This window comes from Littorina saxatilis, linkage group LG9, assembly GCF_037325665.1.
Source record: "Littorina saxatilis isolate snail1 linkage group LG9, US_GU_Lsax_2.0, whole genome shotgun sequence".
In the NCBI taxonomy this organism is placed as follows: domain Eukaryota; kingdom Metazoa; phylum Mollusca; class Gastropoda; order Littorinimorpha; family Littorinidae; genus Littorina; species Littorina saxatilis.
Window position 1 is genome coordinate 4,402,608 of NC_090253.1, and position 27,752 is coordinate 4,430,359.

The 27,752-nt window shown below is 42.3% G+C and overlaps 1 protein-coding gene across 1 annotated transcript; it reads left to right on the forward strand.

Annotated features, from left to right (window-relative positions):
• Positions 1-2,587: 2,587 nt before the first annotated feature.
• On the forward strand, positions 2,588-27,752 carry LOC138975105 (carbohydrate sulfotransferase 15-like). Its single transcript, XM_070347758.1, has 9 exons — positions 2,588-2,851; positions 8,464-8,715; positions 10,501-10,615; positions 12,268-12,487; positions 14,512-14,610; positions 16,557-16,713; positions 17,295-17,457; positions 18,730-18,877; positions 20,086-27,752. Exons 2-9 carry the CDS (start codon positions 8,480-8,482, stop codon positions 20,265-20,267), a joined length of 1,320 nt encoding a protein of 439 aa, XP_070203859.1. The 5' UTR covers positions 2,588-2,851; positions 8,464-8,479; the 3' UTR covers positions 20,268-27,752.

A 27,752-nucleotide genomic window follows, 5' to 3' on the forward strand; every position in this document is an offset into this window, starting at 1 on the left:
CAGAGCCCATTTACTGGTCCATTGTCATCAGAGCCCATTTACTGGTCCAATGCCGTCAGAGCACATTTACTGGTCCATTGTCATCAGAGTCCATTTACTAGTCCATTGCCTTCAGAGTCCACTTACCAGTCCATTGCCCTCTGAGTCCTTTTACTGGTTCGTAGCCCTCAGAGTAGGCCCTACATTTACTCTCTCTCTTTCTCTCTCTCTCTCTCTCTCTCTCTCTCTCTCTCTCTCTCTCTCTCTCACACACACACACACACATACACACACACACGCACACACACGCACACACACACACACACACCGCACACACACACACACACATACATACATACATACATACACACACACGCTCGGGCGCGCGCATGTGAGCAATACCAGTTACTGGGCGAGGATCGTAACTGACAGGAATGGGAGGATGGGCACGGTACATCGGCACACTTATCGGACACCGAAGACAAAACAAAACAAAAGTACTTCTATTTCTAACGGCCATGTCAGAGCAAAGCATCCTGGGAACTGGCCCAATCCTGCAAATTAATTGGACCGGTCCTGCGTGCCCCCCGTGTGACATGCCCCTAATGGCTCTATCGTGAGGGCGTAGTAAAGCTTCTGCTCGATCCGACTCACCAACACCAAATGAAACTTTTATCACCCCAGTGCCCAGTGACAAAAACACACGCACAGGCTGTCTAGTCGGCTGAATACCACGGTAATATCTTTTACAGCAGCAATATCCTAACATTCCAGTGTTTAGTACTCCATTGGGTAGTGGGGTATGCAGATTGTCGTCTCTTCAGTCAACCAGGGGGATGGAACGGAGGAGCGACCCCGGGTAGATTATTTATTGGCGAATGCTATGGTGTCCACGAGTGACCTTTATTTCCTGCTGAAAGGTTTTCCCTAAGCTGCTGCTGTTTGTTTTATGCTGTGAATCTGTGATGATTTCGGTCTTGCAATATTTATGATGTGTGTCAGGGGCGGATCAGTTGCTTTGTAAGGGGGGTGCACTTTGAATTGAAAGTGAAGGTGATGGGCGCGAAGCGCCCGAATTTGCTAGGGGGGTCCGGGGGCATGCCCCCCGGAAAAATTTTTTGCCCAAAGAAGCAAAATGGTGCCATCTGGTGCCATTTGAACTTAGAAATGGTCATAGAATCAGCATAGAAAAATCTTTTTTTTCTTCTTCTTTTTTTTTTTCTTCTTTTTTTTTCAGGGGGGGGGGCACGTGCCCCCTGTGCCCCCCCCCTCGTCCGCCCCTGTGTGTGTTTATATGTGTGGGGTGAAGCATGACTGACGAAATGAGTTGCATTGGCCGGAACTGTGCATGTTATGAGGCTGGGTTCCAATTTTTGTTTTTAAGGACAATTCGACGACGCGAAACGATTAGTTGAGGGCGTGAAGCGTTCGAACCTCAGTCCTAGGGTGGTCCGGGGGCACCCCCCCCCCCCCCCGAATATTGTTGATACAAACAGGGAAAATGGAGCAGACTGGTGCAATCTGAGCCAAGAAACTTCCCCTGATACACCTTCCAAAAATTAAATTTAAGAAAACAAATGTTAGACCAAAACAAGGACAATGGACCGATCTGGTGCAACCTGAGCCAACAAATTACCCAACTACTGAAATCGCCACTTAGAAAAGAAAGGCCGGCTCCCAGGGGGTCCGGGGGCATGCCTCCCCGGGAAAAAAACTGATAAAAACAAGGAAAATGGAGCAATCTGGTGCAATCTGAGCCATGTTTTCTTTATTTTCAAAAAAAAAAATCTTTTTTTTTCTTCTCTTATTTAATTTTTTTTTTTTAGGCTAGGGGGGGGAAACCCCGGAAACCCCCCCTGGATCCGCCGCCCCTGAGGCATACAGGTACGTATCCTTGGCAAATCATTGATGACAGAATTCGTTTTTAATGCCGTGTGACTGGAAGTGTCTCAGCAGAGGGGCCCAGTTTGCTGTTGGTGATGAGCATAGTGTTGGTGTTGGTCACGTTGGCCGTTGGTCTAACACACCAGGGGCGGATCACATCATTTTTGGGGGGGGGGGGGGCGGGGGGGGGCGGGGGGGGGGGGGCGGGGGTCCAAATTCAGTCTTTCCCACTGAGGGACAATTCGACGACGCGAAGCGTTTATAGTTGAGGGCGCGAAGCGTTCGAACCTCTCAGGGGGTTCAGGGGGCATGCCCCCCGGAAAATGTTGATAAAAACATGGAAAATGGAGCACTCTGGTGCACTCAAAGCCAAGAAACTACCCCTAATACACCTTCCAAAAAGTACATTTAACTTGAAGACAAATTTGGATCAAAACAAAGACAATTGATCGATCTGGTGCAACCTGAGCCAACAAATTACCCAACTACTTTCCAAAACCGTCACTTAGAAGACAAAGGCCGCATACCCCCAGGGAATCGTGACTGACTCACGACACGGAGTTCTCTGTATTCATGCCTAAGGCCAGTAAGGGAAGAAAGTATTGCAAATAGCCGAAAAAGAAACCAGTTGGATTATTCCCCTTATATTCTCAAACAGCTATGTTCCATTTTGGCACAGTAATAAGGAAGCTCAAATAAAGTTGCACCATTTAGGAACCAGAGATCGAAACAAGCTGCAATGTTTTACGAGGGGAGAATGTTGTTCCCCAATACAGTTGATTTTCAAATGAAGGCACCGATATTGTAATCTACCCAGACGGGAAAACTGCTGCGACAGCGCAAGCAACAGTGCTCTACGTAAGATAACCATTTTGAGGGACAATTCTTTGTCAGTGCGCGACTGCAAAAGTGCAAGACTGGAAGTGGAACTGGCTCGCTCGATCGAGTCGATGTCGAGTCGATCTTTATCTGGGACGATGGAGAATCGGTAAGCCAATTAACCCACTAACTGTCTGTCTTTCAGGCTTTCGTTGAGCGTTGAGTCAATAGGCGTAGTATTCACTGTCTAAGTCAGTCTTCAACCTACTTGCAAGCTGCATGCATGGCTGGCTGCATGATGGCTCTTCTTCTTCTTAGTGATAGGTAGCCAACATCAGCATGGTGATGAATCTGCTACGCTTGGGTGATGGTGGTTCCAGGCTATTGCTTGGTCAGGGGTGAAGTTCAGGGGGGGGGGGGGAGGTTGGGGGTAGGGGGGGGGATGATGGGTCAGTGGAGAGTTGCCAGCCTGGCCTGAAAGGATGCCAGGGATGGCGCTGTGGCAGTTTCTACAGGCAGGTTGTTCAATGGTGCGCGGGAAGAATGTTTTCTGCCTGTAGGCTGTCCTAGAGTGGGGGATTTTGTAGGATAGAGCGTGGATCTGCCTAGTCGTGCACTTGGGTGGGCTTGGCTTTGGTGCGTGGTTGCTCTTCACTGCGACAAGGTCGTGGTGGACTTTGTAGAAGGTTGTTAGTCTCGCTCGCCTCCGTCTGCTCTCAAGCGTAGGCCACTCAAGGTCTTCGAGCATGTTGTTGACGCTGGAGGTCTGGCGGAAGCGATGCGACACCCATCTGGCTGCTCTTCTTTGGACCTTTTCGAGAGAGGCACTGTCTTCAGCGGTGTGTGGGTCCCATACTGGGCTGGCATACTTTAGGATGGGTCGTACTAGTGCTTTGTATGCAGCCGCCTTGACCTTCTTGTTGCTGAGCTTGATGTTGCGTCTAGAAGTGCTCTGTTCGCCTTGGTGGTGATGTTGGCGATGTGGGTGTTCCACTTCAGGTCTTTGGTCAGGGTGACGCCGAGGTACTTGGCCTGGGTCTCCTCCTGGAGTTTCTGGCCGTGGAGCTGGTACTCGTATGGTAGGGTGGTAGGGTGGTACGGCGTCGGGTCATGTGTACGGTGGTGCATTTGGCAGGATGGAATGCCATCTTCCACTTCTGTTCCCAGGACGCCAGTCTGTCGAGGTCTGTTTGGAGGTTTTCTTGGTCCGCTGCTGTCTTGAAGTCAGCATGGCACGCTGTGTCGTCAGCGAAAAGTCGAGGTCAGGTCTGACGGGAGATCGTTTATGTACAGCAGAAATAGCGTCGGCCCGAGCACGGACCCTTGAGGAACGCCACTTTCCACTGGAGCTAGCTCTGAGATGGCCCCGTTGACGACGACGGACTGCTTCCTGTTGGTGAGGAAATCCTCGTTAACTTTCCCACCTATGCCGTACTGACGGAGCTTATGCACGAGTAGACTGTGGCGGACCTTGTCAAACGCGCGGGAGAAATCCAGCACTAGAAGGTCCACCTGGTGCCCTTGCTCAAGCGCGAACGAGGCCTCATCGACAAGCCCTAGCAGCTGGGTCTCGCATGATCTTCCCCGTCGGAAGCCGTGTTGTTCAGGACAGAGTATTTGGTGTTGTTCGCAGTAGGTGAGGATGGCGCTCACAATGATGTGTTCTAGGAGCTTGCAGGGGATAGATGTGAGGGAGATTGGTCGATAGTTCTCCGGCCTGTAACGCTCCCCTTTCTTGAAGACTGGCGTTACATGGGCTAGCTTCCAGTCTGCTGGTACCACTCCCGATTTAGTTATTATACTCGCCAAGCATGAACTTGATGAAGCAGCTAGCCGCAAGCATTTCTTGCCTATATTTAGTATAAACAAGTATGAGAAATGAGCGTCTAGTCATAATCAACCTCTGTGAAAGGCAACTGACATCTCTTGAACTTTGAACACATGTAAAAGTGTCAACATTTTTACTACCCCGCATAAAATAAGTAGGCAGATGCGTACTTGGAGTACAGATCTTTATGATGAGGCCATTACGGGGGTGTCTGTGTTGTAGGTTCCACGTACTGTTCTACCGAATGCAAAATCATTCTGTTTGTTGAATGTTGTAGGGGAATGAATGCCATGGCCTTTCTAGTCATATAACTGGTTTTACAATAAACGGCCTCATCACAAAGATCTGCACTTAAAATTAAATATGGCTGTGGCTAGAGACATGGGTCCATGACACTCAAGTGCCCAGGCTATATCCAGGCAAATATAAGTAATGATAAACTGTAACTTATCCGTGAGCAGTCAGTGTCGCTTTTAAAATTAACCCTATAAGTATGTGATTTTGGTTATAGTCATAAGATAGAGCTTAGCATACATCTATATCTATATATATATATACGGCTTGTGTGTGTCTGTCTGTCTGTGTGTTCGCCATGCACGGCCAAAGTTCTCGATGGATCTGCTTCAGATTTGATGGGCATATTCAGGTAGACCCCGGACACAGTCTGGTCGATGAAAATGTTCAACACGTGCTCTCAGCGCGCAGCACAGAACCGATTTTGGTTTTTATGGTTTTTCTGTACATCCATTCCCAGTAACTCTTCCTTATCTTCTCCATTGTTTTGCGCGTTTATCTCCCTTCCTTCGTGTGGCGTCAATCGACCCGGCAAAGCCGGGTACCCGGCACAGCCGGGTATTCGGCTCTACTTCTTCCCGGCAAAGCCGGGTATTCATCTACTTCTTCCCGGCGAAGCCGGGTATTCATCTAGTATATATAACAGTTAGATGTTGTTTGTCATGCTTTGCTTTTAGTCAATTAATGTATCATTTTTCAAATTGTGTTTTAAATCTATATCAATTGCAGATTTTAAGGTGCATGCATGCAGCTGGCAACTTTTGCAGCTGAATAAAAGTATGTATCAAAACCAGAGCTGAGGATGCGGGATTCCCAACTCCAAGCTTGTTGTGTGTGCATGTGCAGAACCTTGATCAGGTATAATGTCATATGGTTATGCCAAATAAAAATATATGTTGGTTTAGGGTAAGCCGACCAACCCCATTTTTTCCTGCCGACCCTATAAGGTTTTTTTCATTTCTCAAAAAAAAAAAAAAATGTTCGCACATTCTGTGAACTATACAGAGACTAAGGGAAGTAACCGCCTTTAAAATCGACTAAATTAATGAGAAAAATAGAGAGAAAAAAGCCGACCTACCAACCTTATCTTTTTTGGTCACGTTACCCTTAACCAACATATATTTTTATTTGGCCTTATAAATATAAGAATATTTTAAAGGCACAGTACGCCTCCCGTAAACCATCGCAGATACTGTCAGGCTTTTACACACAGTACAAACACCCTTTCATTTACACACGCATCGCTTTTGAACATCCTAGGTGCCCTACGTAAAGAGTGAGCAATTTTCAAAGAATTAATTTTACAAATTGTCTGATCAGACAATCTGACGGTGCGCTTTTGCGCTAGACCTAACTTTTAAAACCTAAATAATAAATTGACAGCTTGTCATACAAACATTCTTAAATCATAAAAGAATTCTTTTTTCATCAAGACAAGATCAGGCCCCCCCCAAAAAGTTGTTTTTTCCCGCCGACCCTAGACTTTTTTTTATTGCATTTGTAAAAACACAGGCAAAAAAAAGCGTCAAAACGAAAGTAACAGACGACACAAGGGGGATAACACCGCATCCCTTTTGTCTCATTTGTTTTGTAATGTGTTGTCTTTCTGTTTGTGTAGTAAGTCCAGTCTCTTTGCGTCACTGTGTAGTTATTTTCTACCCTGACCAACAACAACAACAAAATAAATAAATCCCTACCTACCTACCCTATTTTTTGTAGCCATGTTACCAGAAACATACAACTTTTTTTTTTTTTGCCTCAGTACAATTCGAAGTTTTGAAAGTTTGAGAAAGAAAAAGCCCGGAAGCAAGGTTGTGGTTCTCGTTGCAGACGACGGTTATGCCTATCGCCAGCTCCTCTGAACAGTCAAAAACCATCGCTAGAGTTCGTGTGAATCGCAGCCGTGTGTTGCGTTTAGATTCAGAGGTACATAATAAATAACGTGCTATTGCAGATAAGCTTACAGCGAGTTGCATTGAAATCACAAACTGACCACTACATTGTGAAAAAAAGGAAACTGGATCACACGGGTTCACGGTGGCTCAGGGGTAAGATAAACCACGCAAAAATAAATTCTTTGAAAATTGTTCGCTCTTTACAGAGGACACCTAGGATGTTCTCAAGCGGTGAGTGGTTAAATGAAAGGGTGTTTGTACTGTGTGTAAAAGCCTGACAGTATCTGTGATGGTTTACGGGAGGCTTACTGTGCCTTTAAGGAATACTATTGATTGATCATTCAGGGGGAGTTTGTGGAGAATTTGCCGAATCGGGGGAATCCAGTGAGTGTACCTTAATGTGGATGCACACAACACGATTTTATAGTGAGTCAAACTTTCCCACATGATATGATAGGCCAGTCATTAGCGAGGGGTGTGTCTAAAACACACTGACAAGTAGAACATGATAGGCCAGTCATTAGCGAGGGGTGTGTCTAAAACACACTGACAAGTAGAACATGATAGGCCAGTCATTAGCGAGGGGTGTGTCTAAAACACACTGACAAGTAGAGCATAATAGGCCAGTCATTAGCGAGGGGTGTGTCTAAAACACACTGACAAGTAGAACATGATAGGCCAGTCATTAGCGAGGGTTGTGTCTAAAACACACTGACAAGTAGAACATGTTAGGCCAGTCATTAGCGAGGGGTGTGTCTAGAACACACTGACAAGTAGAACATGTTAGGCCAGTCATTAGCGAGGGGTGTATCTAAAACACACTGACAAGTAGAAGTACTAGAACATGTTCGAAGCTTGCATTAATCTGAAAACATTAAAACATTATTTTCTAGGCGAGCAAAAAGCATCAATATTTTGTTTCATTTTCTGTTCTTTTTGTCCAGTAACTATGTTATTGAATATCAGTCGATGTACAGATGCAGGGTTTGTACAGAGTCCTTGAACCCTGGAAAACTCCTTGAAAATTGGAAAACCTTTTCCAGGCCTTCAAAAGTGCTTGAAAATAGAGTTTTGTTAAATAGTCATTGAAAAGTACTTGATTTTTTCAAATTGTTGCCTATACATTTCGTCAGCAGCTTGTCTTATTTACAAAAAAAATGCAACCCCCTTTTTTTTTCGTCAAATACAGTACACACATTTTGGGAGAATAAAAGATCGAGTGAAAACGAAAGCAGACGAACTAACTATTACTAGTCACCCATAGTTTGGGTAAAATCATGTCCTTGAAAAGCATTTATTTGGTCCTGGAAATGTCCTTGAAAACTCATTGAATTGTATCAGCTCTGCCCTGCAGGAACCCTGCAGATGTAATGAACATAAAATCTGAAAAATCAAGGTCTTAAAAAGAGGGATGTCTTAAATGGGGGGGGGGGGGGTGTCTTAAAGGGGGGAGGGGGGTGTCTTAAAGGGGCTCCACTGTATCTTATTCTTGTGACTACATGGGTGGGATTCTTCCGGTATAGGCCGGAAATCCCGATTCGTAATATGTGGTGAAGTGGCCAGCCATGTTGGGTTTGATGCGTGCATGCCTGGTTTTCTGTGGTGAAGTGTTTTTGTTGCTAATTATACAAATCCTTCAGCGTCTGGGGGCCCCCAGACCCCCCCCAGACCCCCCCCCACCCACCCCCTTAACATTCTTCAGGATTCATGACATTTGTCAGTCCCACCCATGTAACTATGTTTTCTTGTTATTTCTCACCCCAGGTAGGTACGGAGCGATATGGGCGTAGGGGGACTGCGCATACGTGCTTGGTTCCTGGCAGGTGCCCTAGTCATAGGACTCTCTCTGCTGGTCTACTGCACCCACTGGTCTGTCTCCCACTTGTCGTCGCCATGGCAACAGTCAGTGGAGGCAGCCGTAGACTCTACCGGCTCTGGCATGCAGAAGATCTTTGATGATGACACCAGAAAACAGTTTGCACCTGCTGTCGATGGTGTGGAATTGAGTGTGAAAGGGTTGGGACTTTGTTTGATAACTATCTTTTCTCTTCTTCTGTCTAGGCCACACAAAAAAAAAGGTCTGTTTACGGTAACTCGACCGACCCTAGTTTTTAGGCCCGACCCTAATCTTTTTTTTGGATCGTCTGAAAAAGAAAAAAAACCGCATCCAAAATAGAGCTGTTTGCGCTCAAACAGCAGACGACAGAAGGGAGGTAAGCTCAAAGTACTGTTTATAGTTGTGTTGGGCAAAAACAGGAATTGATGAGAAGAAATGAACTGTGAAACATCATAGAAAGGGGAGACAAAAAATAAGAAAAATTTAAAAAAAAAAATTAAAAAAAAAAAAAAGCCGACCTACTGACCCTATTTTTTCACCCTATGTTACCGTAAACAGACCTATCTTTTTTTTTGCCCTATACTTCAATTTCTCTCTACTCCTTTTGTGTTTTACTTTTAGTATACCCTAGTTTTTATATTTAGTCCATTTGTGTGTTTATAGAGCAATCGCCAGGAAACTACTAGACTTTGTTCTTGAAATTTTACATGTGCATTCTTCAAGATGGTATCGCCAGACACTTTTCTCATTTCTTCAAGATGGTATCGCCAGACACTTTTCTCATTTCTTCAAGAAACGTCTTTGATGACATCTTTTCCCCCTATTTACAAAGAAATTGAGGCAGCAATGTGGCGACAGCACTTTTTAGTGAAATTGATTCAAATTTTGGTCCAATATTTTGTGACGTGGCCTGGACTTTGGGATTGCATTTTAGCCTCCATTTACAACTTCTCAAAAAACCACGTCTTGAAAAGGAAGGATCAGTCTTAAAATGGGGGTATTTTTTTACAGATGTTATGAACAGAAAATCTGGAAAAAAAACCATGGTCTTATTCTTAAAGGCAGAGTAAGCCTCCCGTAAACCATCACAGATACGGTCAGGCTTTTACACACAGTACAAACACCATTTCATTTAAACACTCACCAATTGAGAACATCCTAGGTGCCCTCCGTAAAGAGCGAACAATTTTCAAAGAATTTATTTTTGCGTGGTTTATCTTACCCCTGAGCCATCGTGAACCCGTGTGATCCAGTTTTCCCTTTTTACAATGCAGTCGTCATAGTAAGTCATTTGAATGCGACTCGACGTGAGCTTATCTTCAATAGCACGTTTTTTTTATGCACGAAACAACGGCTGTGGTTCACAAGAACTCTAGCGATGGCTTTTGACTGTTGAGAGGAACGGCGATTTGCACTGATAAACCGGCCGTCGTCTGCTACGACCCTTGCGTGACCCTGCTTCCGGGCTTTTCTTTTTTTAAACTTTCACAACTTCGAATTGTTCTGATCTTGTCTTGATGAGAAACGAATTCTTTTATGATTAAAGAATGTTTGTGTAACAAGCTGTCAATTTATTATTTAGATTTTAAAAGTTAGGTCTAGCGCAAAAACGAGGCGCCGTTGTTGTTAACGGAACAAGTCTACGAAAATAAATTCTTTGAAAATGTCTCACGCTCGACAGAAAGCAGCCAGGATGTTCCCGTTCGGTGAGCGTTCAAATGGAAGTATGCTTGTACTGTATTTAGACGCTCGGGGAGCTCTGTGATGGTTTACGGGAGGCTTACTGTGCCTTTAAGGGATTGAGGGAGTTCTAAATCAGGAGGTCTTGAATAAAAGTATAAAAGAAATTGCAGAGTTTTTTGTAGTTAATGTGTATGCTCGTTGCTGCTTTTATGTCTCTGTGTTATTGACTTTTTCACGAGATCATGGTTCTGCTGTGCTAATTTTACTCATGTTATTTACAGGTCGTTACTGAGAAAGAAAGTGCAGCGAGAGTTATCGCAACCCGTGCGTTCCTCCATATCATGCGGAAACACTACCAATCAGATGGTTTCTGCTCAGATGGACGGAGACATGACAGTAAGTAAATCACTGCATTTTTTTTTCTTTTGCACTCTGCTAGCAACCCTGTCATCCTTTTGTCAAGAAATGTAGGTAGTTATTAGTGGCTCATTATTTATAGCAAAATGTTCAGATGAAAAGGATGAAACCAAAAAGATCCACAGATCGTCTTGTCTGTCTGTCTGTCTGTCTGTTCTTCTCTGTCTCTCTCTCTCTGTTAATGAGATTTGACACTGATTGACCCCAAAAATTGAATGCGCTAATTTTTGGCCTGTGATCTTTTGAGAGGCAAAAAACATAGCCAGACCTGGGAACCTATACGATTTTGCCGTATTTTGTACGCATGATTGTCTAGAATACGATCAGTACGGTCAGTGGAAAAAAAATACGACAAGAAAAATTCCTGCGCTACTGGTCTTCACAAGCACATCCCAAAGCTGATCCAGTATTTTGACACATGATTACAGTTTTTGTCAGTTAACATTGAACGAAACATGTGTTTTAAATGTATTGGTAAACTTAATTAACGGTGCGATGGACGCGTGTGAAGCATGTTTGAAGCAAATGATGTGTGGAGTACGCTAATTTTTCTGAAATTATTGGGTGAGAATACTCCAAGTGCAAAACAAGGGTTCCCAGGTCTGCATAGCGAATATCTTTTTTTTGTTACATTTAGTCAAGTTTTGACTAAATGTTTTAACATAGAGGGGGAATCGAGATTAGGGTCGTGTGTGTGGGTGTGTGTGTGTCTGTGCGTGTGTGTGTGTAGAGCGATTCAGAGTAAACTACTGGACCGATCTTTATGAAATTTTACATGAAAGTTCCTGGGTATGATATCCCCGGACGTTCTTTTCATTTTTTCGATAAATGTCTTTTATGACGTCATATCCGGCTTTTTGTAAAAGTTGAGGCGGCACTGTCACACCCTCATTTTTCAATCAAATTGATTGACATTTTGGCCAAGCAATCTTCGACGAAGGCCTGACTTTGGTATTGCATTTCAGCATGGAGGCTTACAAATTAATTGATGACTTTGGTCATTAAAAATCTGAAAATTGTAATTAAAATTATTTTTTTATAAAACGATCCAAAACTACTTTTATTTTATTCTTCATCATGTTCTGATTCCAAAAACATATAAATATGTTATTTTTGGATTAAAAACAAGCTCTGAAAATTAAAAATATAAAAATTATGATTGAAATTAAATTTCCGAAATCGGTTTAAAAACAATTTCATCTTATTCCTTGTCGGTTCCTGATTCCAAAAACATATAGATATGATATGTTTGGATTAAAAACACGCTCAGAAAGTTAAAACGAAGAGAGATACAGTAAAGCGTGCTATGCAGCACAGCGCAACCGCTACCGCACTAAACAGGCTCGTCACTTTCACTGCCTTTTGCACTAGCAGCTGCATGACTACGGTCATTGTGAAAAAATGCAGTGCGTTCAGTTTCATTCTGTGAGTTCCACAGCTTGACTAAATGTAGTAATTTCGCCTTACGCGACTTGTTTGTTAATTGTAATGTCATATCTTTTCAAATGCTTCATGTTGGTATCTGCCTGTACACAGACAGTCTTTTACATAATTCAGCACTAGGAAAGGGGGGCGACAAAAACTTGCTGATAAAGTAAAATTCCTAGGACAGTCCTCTTTTTATTTTGCAGGTGCCAAGCATGTTCATCCCGCAGAGCAAAAACCCATGCTGGTGGAACAAAACAAGGGGGAGCACTGGGCCCCAGTTGTGTTGTCTCCCTTATTTCCTCCTGGCTGGGGTCAGCAAGTGCGGATCAACGGACATCTTTTCACGGCTGAGCGGACATCCTCAGGTGGTTCCGCCCAAAGAGAAAGAGCCACGCTGGTTTGACTGGAGAAGACATGACACAGGTGAGGTTTGCGTGTCTTCCACACCTGGGAACCCATACATCCACACACCTGGGAACCCATACATCCACACACCTGGGAACCCATACATCCACACACCTGGGAACCCATACATCCACACACCTGGGAACCCATACATCCACACACCTGGGAACCCATACATCCACACACCTGGGAACCCATACATCCACACACCTGGGAACCCATACATCCACACACCTGGGAACCCATACATCCACACACCTGGGAACCCATACATCCACACACCTGGGAACCCATACATCCACACACCTGGGAACCCATACAATTTGGCAGTACAGTGGAACCTTTTAAGACCTCCAAAAATCTGATAAAATCAGGTCTTAAAAATGAGGGTACATTTACAGAGGTCATAAACAGAAAGTCTGAAAAAACAGGGTCTTAAAAGGGAGGGGGTCTTATATTGAGGGGTCTTAAAAGGGGGGTTCCTCTGTATTTTGTACTCTTGATTGTCTAAAACACGATCAGTACCGACGGCAGGAAAAAATAAAACACAAACATTCCAAGACTACTTTTCTGCATCTCCGTCATTTGCTTTTTACATTTAGTCAAGTTTTGACTAAATGTTTTAACATAGAGGGGGAATCGAGACGAGGGTCGTGGTGTATGTGTGTGTGTGTCTGTCTGTCTGTGTGTGTGTGTGTGTGTGTGTGTAGAGCAATTCAGACCAAACTACTGGACCGATCTTTATGAAATTTGACGCGAGAGTTCCTGGGAATGATATTCCTGGACGGTTTTTTCTTTTTTTCGATAAATACTTTTGATGACGTCATATCCGGCTTTTTGTAAAAGTTGAGGCGGCACTGTCACACCCTCATTTTTCAATCAAATTGATTGAAATTTTGGCCAAGCAATCTTCGACGAAGGCCTGACTTCGGTATTGCATTTCAGCTTGGTGGCTTAAAAATTAATTAATGACTTTGGTCATTAAAAATCTGAAAATTGTAAAAAAAAAATATTTTTTTAATAAAACGATCCAAATTTACGTTCATCTTATTCTTCATCATTTTCTGATTCCAAAAACATATAAATATGTTATATTTGGATTAAAAACAAGCTCTGAAAATGAAAAATACAAAAATTATGATTAAAATTAAAATATCCGAAATCGTTTTAAAAACTATTTCATCTTATTCCTTGTCGGTTCCTGATTCCAAAAACATATAGATATGATATGTTTGGATTAAAAACACGCTCAAAAAGTTCAAACGAAGAGAGGTACAGTAAAGCGTGCTATGAAGCACAGCGCAACCGCTACCGCGCCAAACAGGCTCGTCACTTTCACTGCCTTTTGCACTAGCGTATACGTTCAGTTTCATTCTGTGAGTTCCACAGCTTGACTAAATGTAGTAATTTCGCCTTACGCGACTTGTTTTCAAAATGCAGTGACATCAATGAACACGTGCACAACATATGTTTCAAATGTTGAGTGGAATACTCTCATTTTTCTGGAAATAAACCCAAAAAGTGTGAGAATACTCTAGGTGCAAAATCCGGGTTCCCAGGTCTACTTCCAAGAAAATAAAATGTGTCTGGCTTCATCACCCTCCATGCTGGGATGCGATTGATTTGGGGGAAAAAATTGTTTAGGGTTGTGTTTGTGTGTGAGTGGAGGGGGATGTGGTGTGCTGTGTGTGTGGAGGGGGAGGGGTGGCTGCTTTCTTGTGAAATTTCATTTCTTTATTTGTTGTTGAATGTAAGATGTTACAGCAGAGTCACTGTGATATCTCCTGGCATGAAGATTTGAATAAAGCTTGTTATTTGTGCAAATGTTTTTTTCTTATGCAAAGGCGAAACTGAAAAGTTATGGCATATGCTTGCTTTTATAGTCTACTCATGGTTGATAGTTTTTGTTTTGTTTACTATTACTTTGTAATCTTGTATCAGAATGATTGGTTAACTTTATTTGTGCACAATGAATTCATGAAAAGTGTTTGTTGAAATTTCTTTTTTTATCTTTTTTTTTAACTCACTTGATTTTTTTTCAGGCAAATACCCTTTCAATTGGTATGTCTCAAACTTCGCACAAGCTTCTTGGCAAATCTCGAGGGATATTGGCAACTTTGCAATGTCCAACAAAGTTGTAGGTATGTCTTGTTTGGTCATTTGGGTCTCTCATGTATGAAGGATAAAATTGTTCTCAATCAATCAATCAATCAATCAATGACGCTTATATCGCGCATATTCCGTGGGTACAGTTCTAGGCGCTCTGCAGTGATGCCGTGTGAGATGAAATTTTATACGGCCAGTAATTGCAGCCATTTCGGCGCATATTTACCTTTCACGGCCTATTATTCCAAGTCACACGGGTATAGGTAGACAATTATTAACTGTGCCTAAGCAATTTTGCCAGGAAAGACCCTTTTGTCAATCGTGGGATCTTTAACGTGCACACCCAATGTAGTGTACACGGGGGGGAGTTCGGACACCGAAGAGAGTCTGCACACAAAGTTGACTCTGTAATAAATTTCCGCCGAACCTGGTATCGAACTCACGCTGACAGCGGCCAACTGAATACAAATCCAGCGCGCTACCAACTGAGCTACATCCCCGCCCCGTTGTGTGTTCATGTAGTCAAAAGAGCTCCCAAGTGTGAAACAATCAAGACAGTCAACCAGCAAGGGGTCAGGAGAATGGGTCAGAGAATGGGTCAGAGAATGGGTCAGAGAATGGGTCAGACACTGAACGAAGACTGTCAAGACCTTAGAACGACACTGCTCATGCTTTAGGCAAAAAAAAAAAAAAGGTGTGGTTACGGTAACATAGCCAAAAAAAGTAGGGTAGGAAGGTAGGCAATCTGCCAATCACTTTTTTTTTTTTTTTACTTTTTTTTCCTACTTGACAGGGAAATAAGTGTGCGACTCGGGCGCTTTCGCTTTCATTGCGTTTTCTGCACTCGTTTTCTTGTGAGTTTTTTTTTTTGTTTTGACAAATGTAATAAAAAGTTCTAGGGTCGGCCCCTAAAAATAGGGTAGGTCGGGTTACCGTAACCACACCTATTTTTTTTTTCAGGCCTTACTGAGGGTGTGCCTGAAACACGTGGACAAGGAGCATGTGTGGAAAGTTTGCCTCACTAAAAGCAAGAGTATTCACTCTTTCACAACCCATACACACCAGACATACACACCTGACATACACACCAGACATACACACCAGACATACACACCAGACATACACACCAGACATACACACCAGACATACACACCAGACATACACACCAGACATACACACCTGACATACACACCAGACATACACACCAGACATACACACCAGACATACACACCTGACATACACACCAGACATACACACCAGATATACACACCAGACATACACACCAGACATACACACCAGACATACACACCAGACATACACACCAGACATACACACCAGACATACACACCAGACATACACACCTGACATACACACCAGACATACACACCAGATATACACACCAGACATACACACCAGACATACACACCAGACATACACACCAGACATACACACCAGACATACACACCAGACATACACACCAGACATACACACCAGACATACACACCTGACATACACACCTGACATACACACCAGACATACACACCTGACATACACACCTGACATACACACCAGACATACACACCAGACATACACACCAGACATACACACCTGACATACACACCAGACATACACACCAGACATACACACCTGACATACACACCAGACATACACACCTGACATACACACCAGACATACACACCAGACATACACACCTGACATACACACCTGACATACACACCTGACATACACACCAGACATACACACCAGACATACACACCTCACATACACACCAGACATACACACCAGACATACACACCAGACATACACACCAGACATACACACCAGACATACACACCAGACATACACACCAGACATACACACCAGACATACACACCAGACATACACACCAGACATACACACCAGACAAGAAATACTCATGGAGTTCGTTTATTTCACTGTCCATGTTTTTTCTGCCTTCCAGGGGATGGTTCACCAACATACTTTTGGCGTAACTTCCACTGGGATGAGTATCGAGGCAACGAAGGCTGTACGGAGCCCAGAGTCGTGATTCCTGACGCCATTCAACAAATACTACCTCAAGCAAAAATCATCATCAGCTTTAGAAACCCTATCCACAGGTGATTTTAATGTTAGTTCAATATATAACCCACAGGAGCTTGTATCAAAGCGCTGGTCGATTGAAGTATCCAACTCCTTTATCCTTGCTGTATAGTATTACTGCTATTATTCATTACTTTTATATTGAATAACAGTAGTAATACTTCAGTACGGTTTAAAGGAGCAGACTACTAATCAATCGACTCCTGAGATATATCCGTTGCACAAAGAACAGTATCAAGCAATAATGCCATGCAAATTTACGAAGTTAATCTAACCAATTTGACCATTATTCTTTGTGAAGGGCCAATTGAGAACTTCCAATAGTCGGCATTATTATTACCATGGGTGGGATTCTTCCGGTATATGCCGGAAATCTGCAGTCGTAATGTCTGTGGTGACGGTTTTTGTTGTTGTTTATTGTGCAAATCCTTCAGCGTCTGGGGACCCCCAGACCCCCCCTTAACATTCTTCAGGATTTATGACATTTTTCAGTCCCACCCATGTACCAGGTACAGTGTACCTCTATTTAGCTGACTGGTCAAGGCCATTCCTACTTTCGCTGTTGATTCTTGAACCGTTTTTTTCCGTCTTGTTTCAGTATTTATTCAAAGTACCTCTCTCGAGCCGACCTTGGAGCATATCGATCCCCGGAGCACTTCCACGCTGCTGTGAAGAAGGATATTGTCTTGTATCAGGACTGCCTTGCTCGCTTCTCTGTCCGTAGCTGTGCATACAACATCACCCTTTCTGAAGGGGCTCAGGTTTGTTTTTTGGATTTGGTTTCTTTGAAGGAGTCTTCTGGTTCCTTCAGAACAGAATATTTCTCAACGATGTTGGGTAATGGCCCTATTCCACACAAACCACGAATCCCACGTTTCAACATTTTGGCCACGAACTCCCAATTCCGAAAAATCGTACTTAATTTGTAACAAATTCGTAGTACATTCTTAGGCATTGTAACTGAATCGTAATCGTTTCGTAGGTATTCCTAACTCATTCGGGGATTCGTGGCCAAATTTTGAACAGCTCAAAATGTTGCCACGTATTCCTGATTGCTCAAGAATTGCAAGAACTGACTACGAATATATATACGAACTGATTACGATTCAACTACGAATCCTAAAATTTATCAATTCGTGGCGATTCATGGGATTCGTGGTCTGTGTGGAATAGGGCCATACGGGAGAAAGGGTGGGTATTGTGGGGGGAGGGGGAGGGGGGGGGGTAATGGCTTGGACTCTATATGAATGTTTTGAAAAAGAAATGGGGAGGGGGAGGCCTTGCTTGTGTTTCCAGTGTGGGCAATGCTAGAAGGGGTGTGGTCTGTGTGTTTGGAGCGAGTGGGGGAGGGGGGGAGAGGCGGGGATATAGCTCAGTTGGTAGCGCGCTGGATTTGTATTCAGTTGGCCGCTGTCAGCGTGAGTTCGATCCCAGGTTCTGCGGAAATTTATTTCAGAGTCAAATTTGTGTGCAGACTCTCTTCGGTGTCCGAACTCCCCCCCGTGTACACTACATTGGGTGTGCACGTTAAAGATCCCACGATTGACAAAAGGGTCTTTCCTGGCAAAAATTGCTTAGGCACAGTTAATAATTGTCTACCTATACCCGTGTGACTTGGAATAATAGGCCGTGAAAGGTAAATATGCGCCGAAATGGCTGCAATTACTGGCCGTATAAAATTTCATCTCACACGGCATCACTGCAGAGCGCCTAGAACTGTACCCACGGAATATGCGCGATATAAGCCTCATTGATTGATTGATAATTGGGCTCTGTGTGTGTAAATGTAATAGCTAGGGTAGGGCTTTTTTGTTAACTTTTTTTTTTCTTTGAACTTCTTTTGTTTAAAATAAAGCTACATTCTGTCCAATGGTTTGCTTGATCACTGAACTGAACTGGTGCTTACTATGTATTTTTTTTTTAACTTTTTTGTTTTTTGGGGGGGGGGGGGGGGGATAATGGTTAGATGATGATGATGATGATGATGATGATGATGATGATGATGATGATGATGATGATTGCGTTATTTCCAGGTGAGACTAGAGAAGGGCCTGTATGCGATATTTCTGGCTGACTGGTTCAGGGTGTTTCCACGGAAACAGGTCCATATCATACGATTTGAGGACTACATCACAGACATTGCAGGCCACCTTCAAAGGATGTTTGAGTTCCTTGACCTGGGTAAGATTTTCTTTATTATTTTTATTTTATTTTAAAAAAGAATGTTTTTTTTTTTTTTTTACATTCTTCACTGAATGTATTCCAGTAGATGGGATCGAGAGGGGATATGGAGGTAGGTGTGTGATTGGTGATGGCTAGCGGCTGTGTTTGAGTGCATTTGCGTTTTGTCTGTCTCTTGTATTATTGTCCTTTTCTCAGCCTGAACAGTTTGTCACTGGGAGCAAAAGAGGCCAAGACCTAGTTGCAAGAGAGGCCAAGACCTAGTTGCACGAGAGGCCAAGACCTAGTTGCAAGAGAGGCCAAGACCTAGTTGCAAGAGAGGCCAAGACCTAGTTGCAAGAGAGGCCAAGACCTAGTTGCAAGAGAGGCCAAGATCTAGTTGCAAGAGAGGCCAAGACCTAGTTGCAAGAGAGGCCAAGACCTAGTTGCATGAGAGGCCATGAGGGGATTACAGCAGAAGTTAGGAAGGGTGCTTCTGTGTGGAGGGTATTACGTGTTATAGATTTGAGCTCATCCAATTTTGTTTGTTTGTTTGCTTAACGCCCAGCCGACCACGAAGGGCCATATCAGGGCGGTGCTGCTTTGACATATAACGTGCGCCACACACAAGACAGAAGTCGCAGCACAGGCTTCATGTCTCACCCAGTCACATTATTCTGACACCGGACCAACCAGTCCTTAAGCACTAACCCCATAATGCCAGACGCCAGGCGGAGCAGCCACTAGATTGCCAATTTTAAAGTCTTAGGTTTGACCCGGCCGGGGTTCGAACCCACGACCTCCCGATCACGGGGCGGACGCCTTACCACTAGGCCAACCGTGCTGGTAGCTCATCCAATGCACCTGTGTTTACCTCATTTGTCTGCAGAAATCCAAAAACTAACAAACTGCCAACTTCCAAAATGGACATGTTTTTTCTGTATTCTTGTTGTTTATTGTTCATAGGCTGAAACTCCCACGTTCACTCATGCTTTTTAAATGAGTGGGTTTTTAGGTGTATGACCATTTTTATCCCACTGTATAGCCAGCCATACGCCGCTTTCGGGATTATTTTCTGTATAGTGTTTGTCTGTCTGTCTACTTAAAAAAACAAAAAAACGCTGGGTCGACGATCAGTAAACGTAATGTTTTGTTTTGTTGTAAATATAATGTTCCAATAACATATATATATCTATATATATCTTTCTTGGTTTTTTATTTGTCTGCAGACGCCATGACAGACAGCGGCCTACATGACCTGGCCGCTTTCCCAGCGTTGAACACCGGCAAACATTACAACACAGGTCACATGCTGCCAGCCACGCAGCAGTTGCTGATGCAGTTCTACGCAGTTTTCAACTCACAACTCGCAAGCCTGCTGGAAGACAAGAGGTTTCTCTGGTTGCCGTAGCTACAGTGGACTCTGGTCGTAAAAGATTGGGGGTTGGTGGAAACCGTAGTGTGTCGGTTTTGATGTTCTGCTTATCTTGTTTGTTTCCTAAGAAAACCGTTTTTGTCTCTCTGGCTTAAAAAGCTTATTCTTGTTGCCAAAAATTGGGTCAGCACACAAGAAAACAGGTTAGTTTGTTTTTTCTTCTTCTTCGGCGTTCCAGGGTTTGTTTTTAAATTTACAAAATGAGTTATTAATATTATGTACCAGAGCATGAGATGGCAAACAACATGCAAGAAAACTCATTCGACTTTTTTATAATGGAATATTTGAGTTTCTGAATGGAAAATGGTCCGGCCAATTTCAGTTTTTGGGGGTAGTCAATTGAAAAGGTACGAAATACATGTAAACCTTTGCAAGAAACGTTTGGAAGGCATATAGAATGAACCCTGTAAAGTGCAAAAAAGCTGAAAGTGTAAAAATCTGTACATTTTTAACTTTTGCCAAGGCTTTTGAAGGAGTAACTTTAACATTTGTTGTATGACTTATACACCCCCCCCGCGGGTTAGGGGGAAGAATTTACCCGATGCTCCCCAGCATGTCGTAAGAGGCGACTAACGGATTCTGTTTCTCCTTTTACCCTTGTTAAGTGTTTCTTGTATAGAATATAGTCAATGTTTGTAAAGATTTTGGTCAGGCAGTATGTAAGAAATGTTAAGTCCTTTGTACTGGAAACTTGCATTCTCCCAGTGGGGTCATATATTGTACTACGTTGCAGGCCCCTGGAGCCATTTTTGAGTCACTTGAGAAAAAGTGACTCTATGTAATCGGTCAGTGTTAGTCTGTCCGGCCGGCCGTCCGGCCATCCGGCCGGCCGTCCGGCCGGCCGTCCGTAGACACCACCTTAACGTTGGACTTTTCTCGGAAACTATCAAAGCGATCGGGCTCATATTTTGTTTAGTCGTGACCTCCAATGACCTCTACACTTTAACGATGGTTTCGTTGACCTTTGACCTTTTTCAAGGTCACAGGTCAGCGTCAAAGGAAAAATTAGACATTTTATATCTTTGACAAAGTTCATCGGATGTGATTGAAACTTTGTAGGATTATTCTTTACATCAAAGTATTTACATCTGTAGCCTTTTACGAACGTTATCAGAAAAACAAGGGAGATAACTAGCCTTTTCTGTTCGGCAACACACAACTTAACGTTGGGCTTTTCTCGGAAACTATAAAAGTGACCGGGCTCAAATTTTATGTGAACGTGACTCATTGTGTTGTGAATAGCAATTTCTTCCTGTCCATCTGATGCCTCATATAATATTCAGAACTGCGAAAGTGACTCAATCGAGCGTTTGCTCTTCTTGTTTTATTAGTGGTTTTGTGAACAAGAAACAATTAACAAGTGGCTCTATCCCATCCCTCCCCCCCCCCCCCCCCCCCCCTTTCCCCGTCACGATATAACCTTGAACGGTTGAAAACGACGTTAAACACCAAATAAAGAAAGAAAGAATCTTTATCAGCAAAAAACCCAACTTTAACAGCTAACTGCCATTTTTGATTGCCTTGGCCTGTGTATGCTAAGAATCAAGAAACAGGGTTTTTGCTGGCAGTCACTGTCTTGCGGGAAAAAGTGTGTTCAATTATTAGCACTTAATAGGTATGAAATTAACGTGCCGCATAAACTTCACTATGTACATATTTGTAAATGGGAATTTTCGCAGGGATAGCTTTAACCAAAAATGCCAAGTGTTTTACCGGAATAATTCTCAAAATACTTATACAATCGATTTATTGGAACAGATGTTGCTGTTTACATGTGTGTGAAAGAGTAAGTGTGTTCAAATAATATTGATTCAGTTAAAGGATTAAAATGATCGTTGGTTACTGGCAACATTATAAATTTCTTTTTGGTTTGACCAGCTACTTCCGGACAATTGTAATGTAATCACTTTGGTTTAGACTTGATTTGATTGGCTGGTGTGACATAATTACTGCTCTCTGCGAGAGCTACTGTACTATATATGTACATGTACTATGATGTAAATGAAATACTTGTTTGAATCCCCCCGCGGGTTAGGGGGAAGAATTTACCCGATGCTCCCCAGCATGTCGTAAGAGGCGACTAACGGATTCTGTTTCTCCTTTTACCCTTGTTAAGTGTTTCTTGTATAGAATATAGTCAATTTTTGTAAAGATTTTAGTCAAGCAGTATGTAAGAAATGTTAAGTCCTTTGTACTGGAAACTTGCATTCTCCCAGTAAGGTAATATATTGTACTACGTTGCAAGCCCCTGGAGCAAATTTTTTATTAGTGCTTTTGTGAACAAGAAACAATTAACAAGTGGCTCTATTCCATCTCCCCCCTTTCCCCGTCGCGATATAACCTTCGTGGTTGAAAACGACGTTAAACACCAAATAAAGAAAGATACTGGTTTGAAAAATGTCCAGCCTGATCACTGATTGTATGGTCAAAACTATTTCTAGTCTCAAGTTTGTTTTGACTTTGAGTTTGAGCGACTTGAATTTTTATCAGTTGGGATGCAATGAAATTGCCAAAGTACGAGTTATTTTGTTTTATTTTCATTTTATTTCTTTTTTCTGCATGGATTTTTCTTTCCTATTTGATAAGGTGATGCAATGAAAAAGCTGAAGCGGTTTTTTTTTTTTGCTTGTTTTTTTTCTGTTTAATTTTTTATTGGATTTTTCTTTTCTTTCGATTGATGAAATCCTAAGTTGTACTTTGTGTGTGTCCATTTTAACCCCTACCGCCTTCCAGTTGTGATGTGTTCAGTTTGATTCCGAGTGAAATGTATACCTAACCATGGAGATTTTAATCACAGATAATCATTTGTTGCATGCTTTTTGTTGACAGTTGTCAGTCATTAATTACTTGTCCCCCGCGGGTTAGAGGGAGTCCCATATTGGTTGGGACGAGAAAGAATTTACCCGATGCTCCCCAGCATGTCGTAAGAGGCGACTAACGGATTCTGTTTCTCCTTTTACCCTTGTTAAGTGTTTCTTGTAAAGAATATAGTCAATGTTTGTAAAGATTTTAGTCAAGCAGTATTTAAGAAATGTTAAGTCTTTTGTACTGGAAACATGCCTTCTCCCAGTAAGGTAATATATTGTACTACGTTGCAAGCCCCTGGAGCAAATTTTTGATTAGTGCTTTTGTGAACAAGAAACAATTGACAAGTGGCTCTATCCCATCACCCCCCTTTCCTCCGTCGCGATATAACCTTGAACGGTTGAAAACGACGTTAAACACCAAATAAAGAAAAGAAAGAAAGAAATTAATTACTTATCTCATCAGTACATGCAATCGCCACTTACATTTCCATCCTGATTCTTTAAAATAATCTTTAGCCGCATGGAATCATGACACAATAAGCAGACAATAGGGCAAATTCAACTTGAGAATCAAGGAAGTCTATAGTCATGGGGATTATGCTAGGATTTAATTTTGTAAGGAAACTTGCTGAAATGGCCATTTTAGTTTCAGCAATATTCTTAAGTTTAATGGCCACAATGAAACAAGCTCAGCAGATGTTTGCCAAAATGACAGTAAAAATTTGAGTGCAGACGCCAAACCAGATCCCCGTGTCATAACAGTTTACAAAGTAATTTAGATTTTTGGACACAGTAAAAAAAATAATTAAATTTTTTGTTATTAAATGCAACTCTCTTTGTGACCAAACACAAAAGAAGAAAAATGTGATAATCTTGGGGCTTTGCTTTGTTACATGCAGTTGAAACAGAAAGCAGAAAATGACAGAGAATAATTAAGTACAGAAAAAAAAAGGATGTGGTTATTTGTTTTATCAATCGCCAATTTTTTTCTCTCACTTTTAGTGCGAATCTCGAGCATTTCCTGCTTTTAACAAGATTATATGGTGAAGAACCTTGATTTTTAATTTGGTTCCTGTTACTGTAGAAAGCGCATTTGAAATTTTATACATAGCCGTTTAACTTTGAACTGAATGAAAAATGTGTATGTAGCATTGCATCTCATACATTTCTTGATCATTGTGATAAAGAATCATTTCAAATGTGTATGTATTTTAATGTACTTAATTTGTTGACATTTCGATCACAGTATAATTGGGGGCCCGGTAGCTCAGTTGGTAGAGCACTGGACTTGTGATCGGAAGGTCGCAGGTTCGAATTCGGGCCGGGACGGACACGGGTCAACTTTATGTGCAGACCCAGAGACGGAAGCCATGTCCCACCCCCGTGTCATCACAATGGCACGTAAAAGACCTTGGTCATTCTGCCATAAGTGCAGGTGGCTGAATACACCTAAACACGCAGACACCTGGGTAGCGCGACTCCGTTGCTGCTAGCTTTCCACTGGGAGGAAGCGACCCGAATTTCCCAGCGATGGGACAATAAAGTAATGAAAATGAAGAAGATGAAATGAAATAATTCTCTGAGGTGCTAGGAGGCTCATGTTCCATTAAGTTTTCTCATTTACAGTGGTACCTGCGATGAAAGGACACCCTTGGGGCCAGCCAAAAGTGTCTGTACGTTAGTTAGATAGTTGTTGCTTTTTGGGTCCAGCGGACCACATAGGCCAAATCAGGACCCCGTCCCCACATTGCAGGTGGCCTTTCATGACAGGTATACTTTGGTAGAGATAATATTAAAAGGGACAAGAGAAGGTGTCCTTTTAAGGGAGGTGTCCTCTCATGGGAGGGTCCACACATCAATCAATCAATCAATAGGACGCTTATATCGCGCATATTCCGTGGGTACAGTTCTAGGCGCTCTGCAATGATGACGTGTGAGATGAAATTTTATACGGCCAGTAGATTGCAGCCATTTCGGCGCATATTTACCTTTCACGGCCTATTATTCCAAGTCACACGGGTATAGGTAGACAATTATTAACCGGCTGTGCCTAAGCAATTTTGCCAGGAAAGACCCTTTTGTCAATCGTGGGATCTTTAACGTGCACACCCCAATGTAGTGTACACGGGGGGTGTTCGGACACCAAAGAGAGTCTGCACACAAAGTTGACTCTGAGAAATAAATTTCCGCCGAACGTGGGTTTGAACTCACGCTGACAGCGGCCAACTGAATACAAATCCAGCGCGCTACCGACTGAGCTACATCCCCTCCCCAAGGTACTGCTGTGCTGTTGGTGTCTATACATACAGTATTTAGAGTGCTTACTTCCCTTTGTTTCTTTGGTCTTGTCACTAAAAATCTGCCTCATTTGGTTTTGATTGTTGTAACCATGTATTGCCATGTATCATTCTACAACTGGGTGTCCCTCGCTTGAAACTCGCATCTGCTGGTCAGCGTGCATTCCCCTCCGTCTGGAACTCCCTGCCGCTTGAGCTTCGCCAGAGCCCCTCTCTTGACGCGTTCAAGAGTAGGTTGAAGACTCAGTTCTTCCCGTAGCTGGCTGTGACTTTCATGTTCGACGTGATGTGTTGTGCCCCAAAAGACATTCTTGTGCTGTGCTCTGTGAGAGGTGTTTTCTTTGTGCTTAATATTATTTTGTTTGGACCTAGCTATTGATGTGTACATTGTTGTTTAAACAGTTGTTTGTTGTATGTTTATCAGGGTTTGCTAGTGTGTGATTAGGGTTCGTGTCCGTCTGTAGATGTTAAGTTTCTTTGTTAGTACTGTGTTGACAACTCTTTGACAAGCGCTTAGAACTGTACCCACAGAATACGCGCTATATAAGCTTCCTATTGATTGATTGATTGATTGATTGATTGATTGATTGCCCATCAAATCATGCTGTAACAAGTGGAATGTAGAGAACATTTGCCATTTTCACGTCATTGTGTTGTTTCTCCTTTGTGCAATTTCAGGATCAGGATCGATACATTGCAGGAACCTTCTTAGGTTATCATACAATTTGTTTACAAATGGTGTGTAATATGTCTTGTTGCTCCTTTTTGGTGAGACAACTTAATTGTTACTCTGTACTATGTACAGAAGATGTATACATATAATCCCTCATTAATGCTACATCACATCAAATATGTGACTTTGCAGTCTATGATGCAAAGGAAGATCCAACAACAGAAACTATTTTCATCTCTAATTCTTAGTGATTGTCATACAGCTATATTTTGATACTGAAATGTATTATTTTCATTCATTTAGCAGGCTTGCACCAATTTCTATAAATTAGATATATGTGTATAACTTGGAGCTGCAAGATTTTGATTTTAAGTGAAAAATGTTGTCAGTAGCATTTGAACGATAACTTAAAACCTGTCACCTGTTCTGCCTTCTTTTTTCCGTCTCTTTAAACTCTTGCAAGCACTTCTGTTATTTATGTGCTGTGTACTGCACTTCGTTTGCATTTCATTGTTTACGAAAACAACTTGTGTAGACCTGGTATCACACAGCAAGCCATGCAGTATTTTGTTTATCCTACAATCTGCGCTGGCGTGCCTTCTGCTTGTAAATAGTAGTAGTCTTGAGAGCAGACAGGCCCCACCCACTTTGATCCCGACCCGCTCGTGACGAGTGCCTGTGGCTTCAAACTTCCCGACAGAGTCGGAGTGTCCAAATTGATTGTCCAAAAGATCTCTTCCAACATGAAATCTCTGATGTCAAAAGCGAAGTAGAGTGCATAAAGATGCCCCAATAGGAATTATAGCGTCAGATGAAACAACAAAATGTTTTGAGACTAAAATTTGTCTTGGTGACTTTGTCATTAGGTGTGAAAAATTACTTCTTAGTGCACCTTCGTAGTTTGACCCGACCTCATTTATATGATATATATACCTGTGAAGATATGCTTTAGTTAAGACATTGGGTGGTCTCTCTGGCATATGTAGGATAAATTAATTGTTTATGTTCATTCATTTGCCTTTTCTCCCTGGTCCTCATCTTTTGCCCTGCTATTTTAACAATGTCAAGATGATTTTGAACCACAGATAAAGGAAATGGCACTAACTCTTATATTCCGGTTGACAGCAGATAGATATGTAGATCGACAGATGATTGATTGATACATGGTTTTATCTTTTGACTTATGGACTCATTGACAGATCACCTGATTAGTAATTGGATTGATTGATTGGTCAATAAAAGGGGGCAAGGTAAATTCAAAGCAAAAATCAAGAACTTGACAAACCACTTCTCCGTTTTCTTCCCCATCCTCTCATTGTTTGGTAATGTATAGAAATGAAATTTATAGAGAGAGTTGTAAAATAACGCAAACATACGCAAGAAAAGCAACGAATTTAAACTCTTATTTAAGAGGTATAGAACTGTATATTATCGCTTTGACGGATACCAAGCCAGTATTTTTACTCAGTCCAGATGTACTGGCATCCTAATAGGGAATTCTCACAGCGCTATCCTACTATGGTGGAAGGAAAAATTGAACATGAAGTACAATTCATTGTCTTACAATGTATATATATGTTATATTAACATAAATTGTATTCTTCTCTTCCTGTCTCTATCACTTGTTTAAAACCAGGAGAGCAGTATTCATTGCTGTTCGTATTGATATTGCATTCTGATTCTG

Bases quoted from the DNA above. Each gene is read 5' to 3' on its own strand.
- LOC138975105 (XM_070347758.1), top strand. From the start codon at position 8,480: ATGGGCGTAGGGGGACTGCGCATACGTGCTTGGTTCCTGGCAGGTGCC. The intron at 10,616-12,267 runs GTAAGTAAATCA...TTTATTTTGCAG, and splicing joins AGATGGACGGAGACATGACA to GTGCCAAGCATGTTCATCCC. The intron at 12,488-14,511 runs GTGAGGTTTGCG...ATTTTTTTTCAG, and splicing joins CTGGAGAAGACATGACACAG to GCAAATACCCTTTCAATTGG.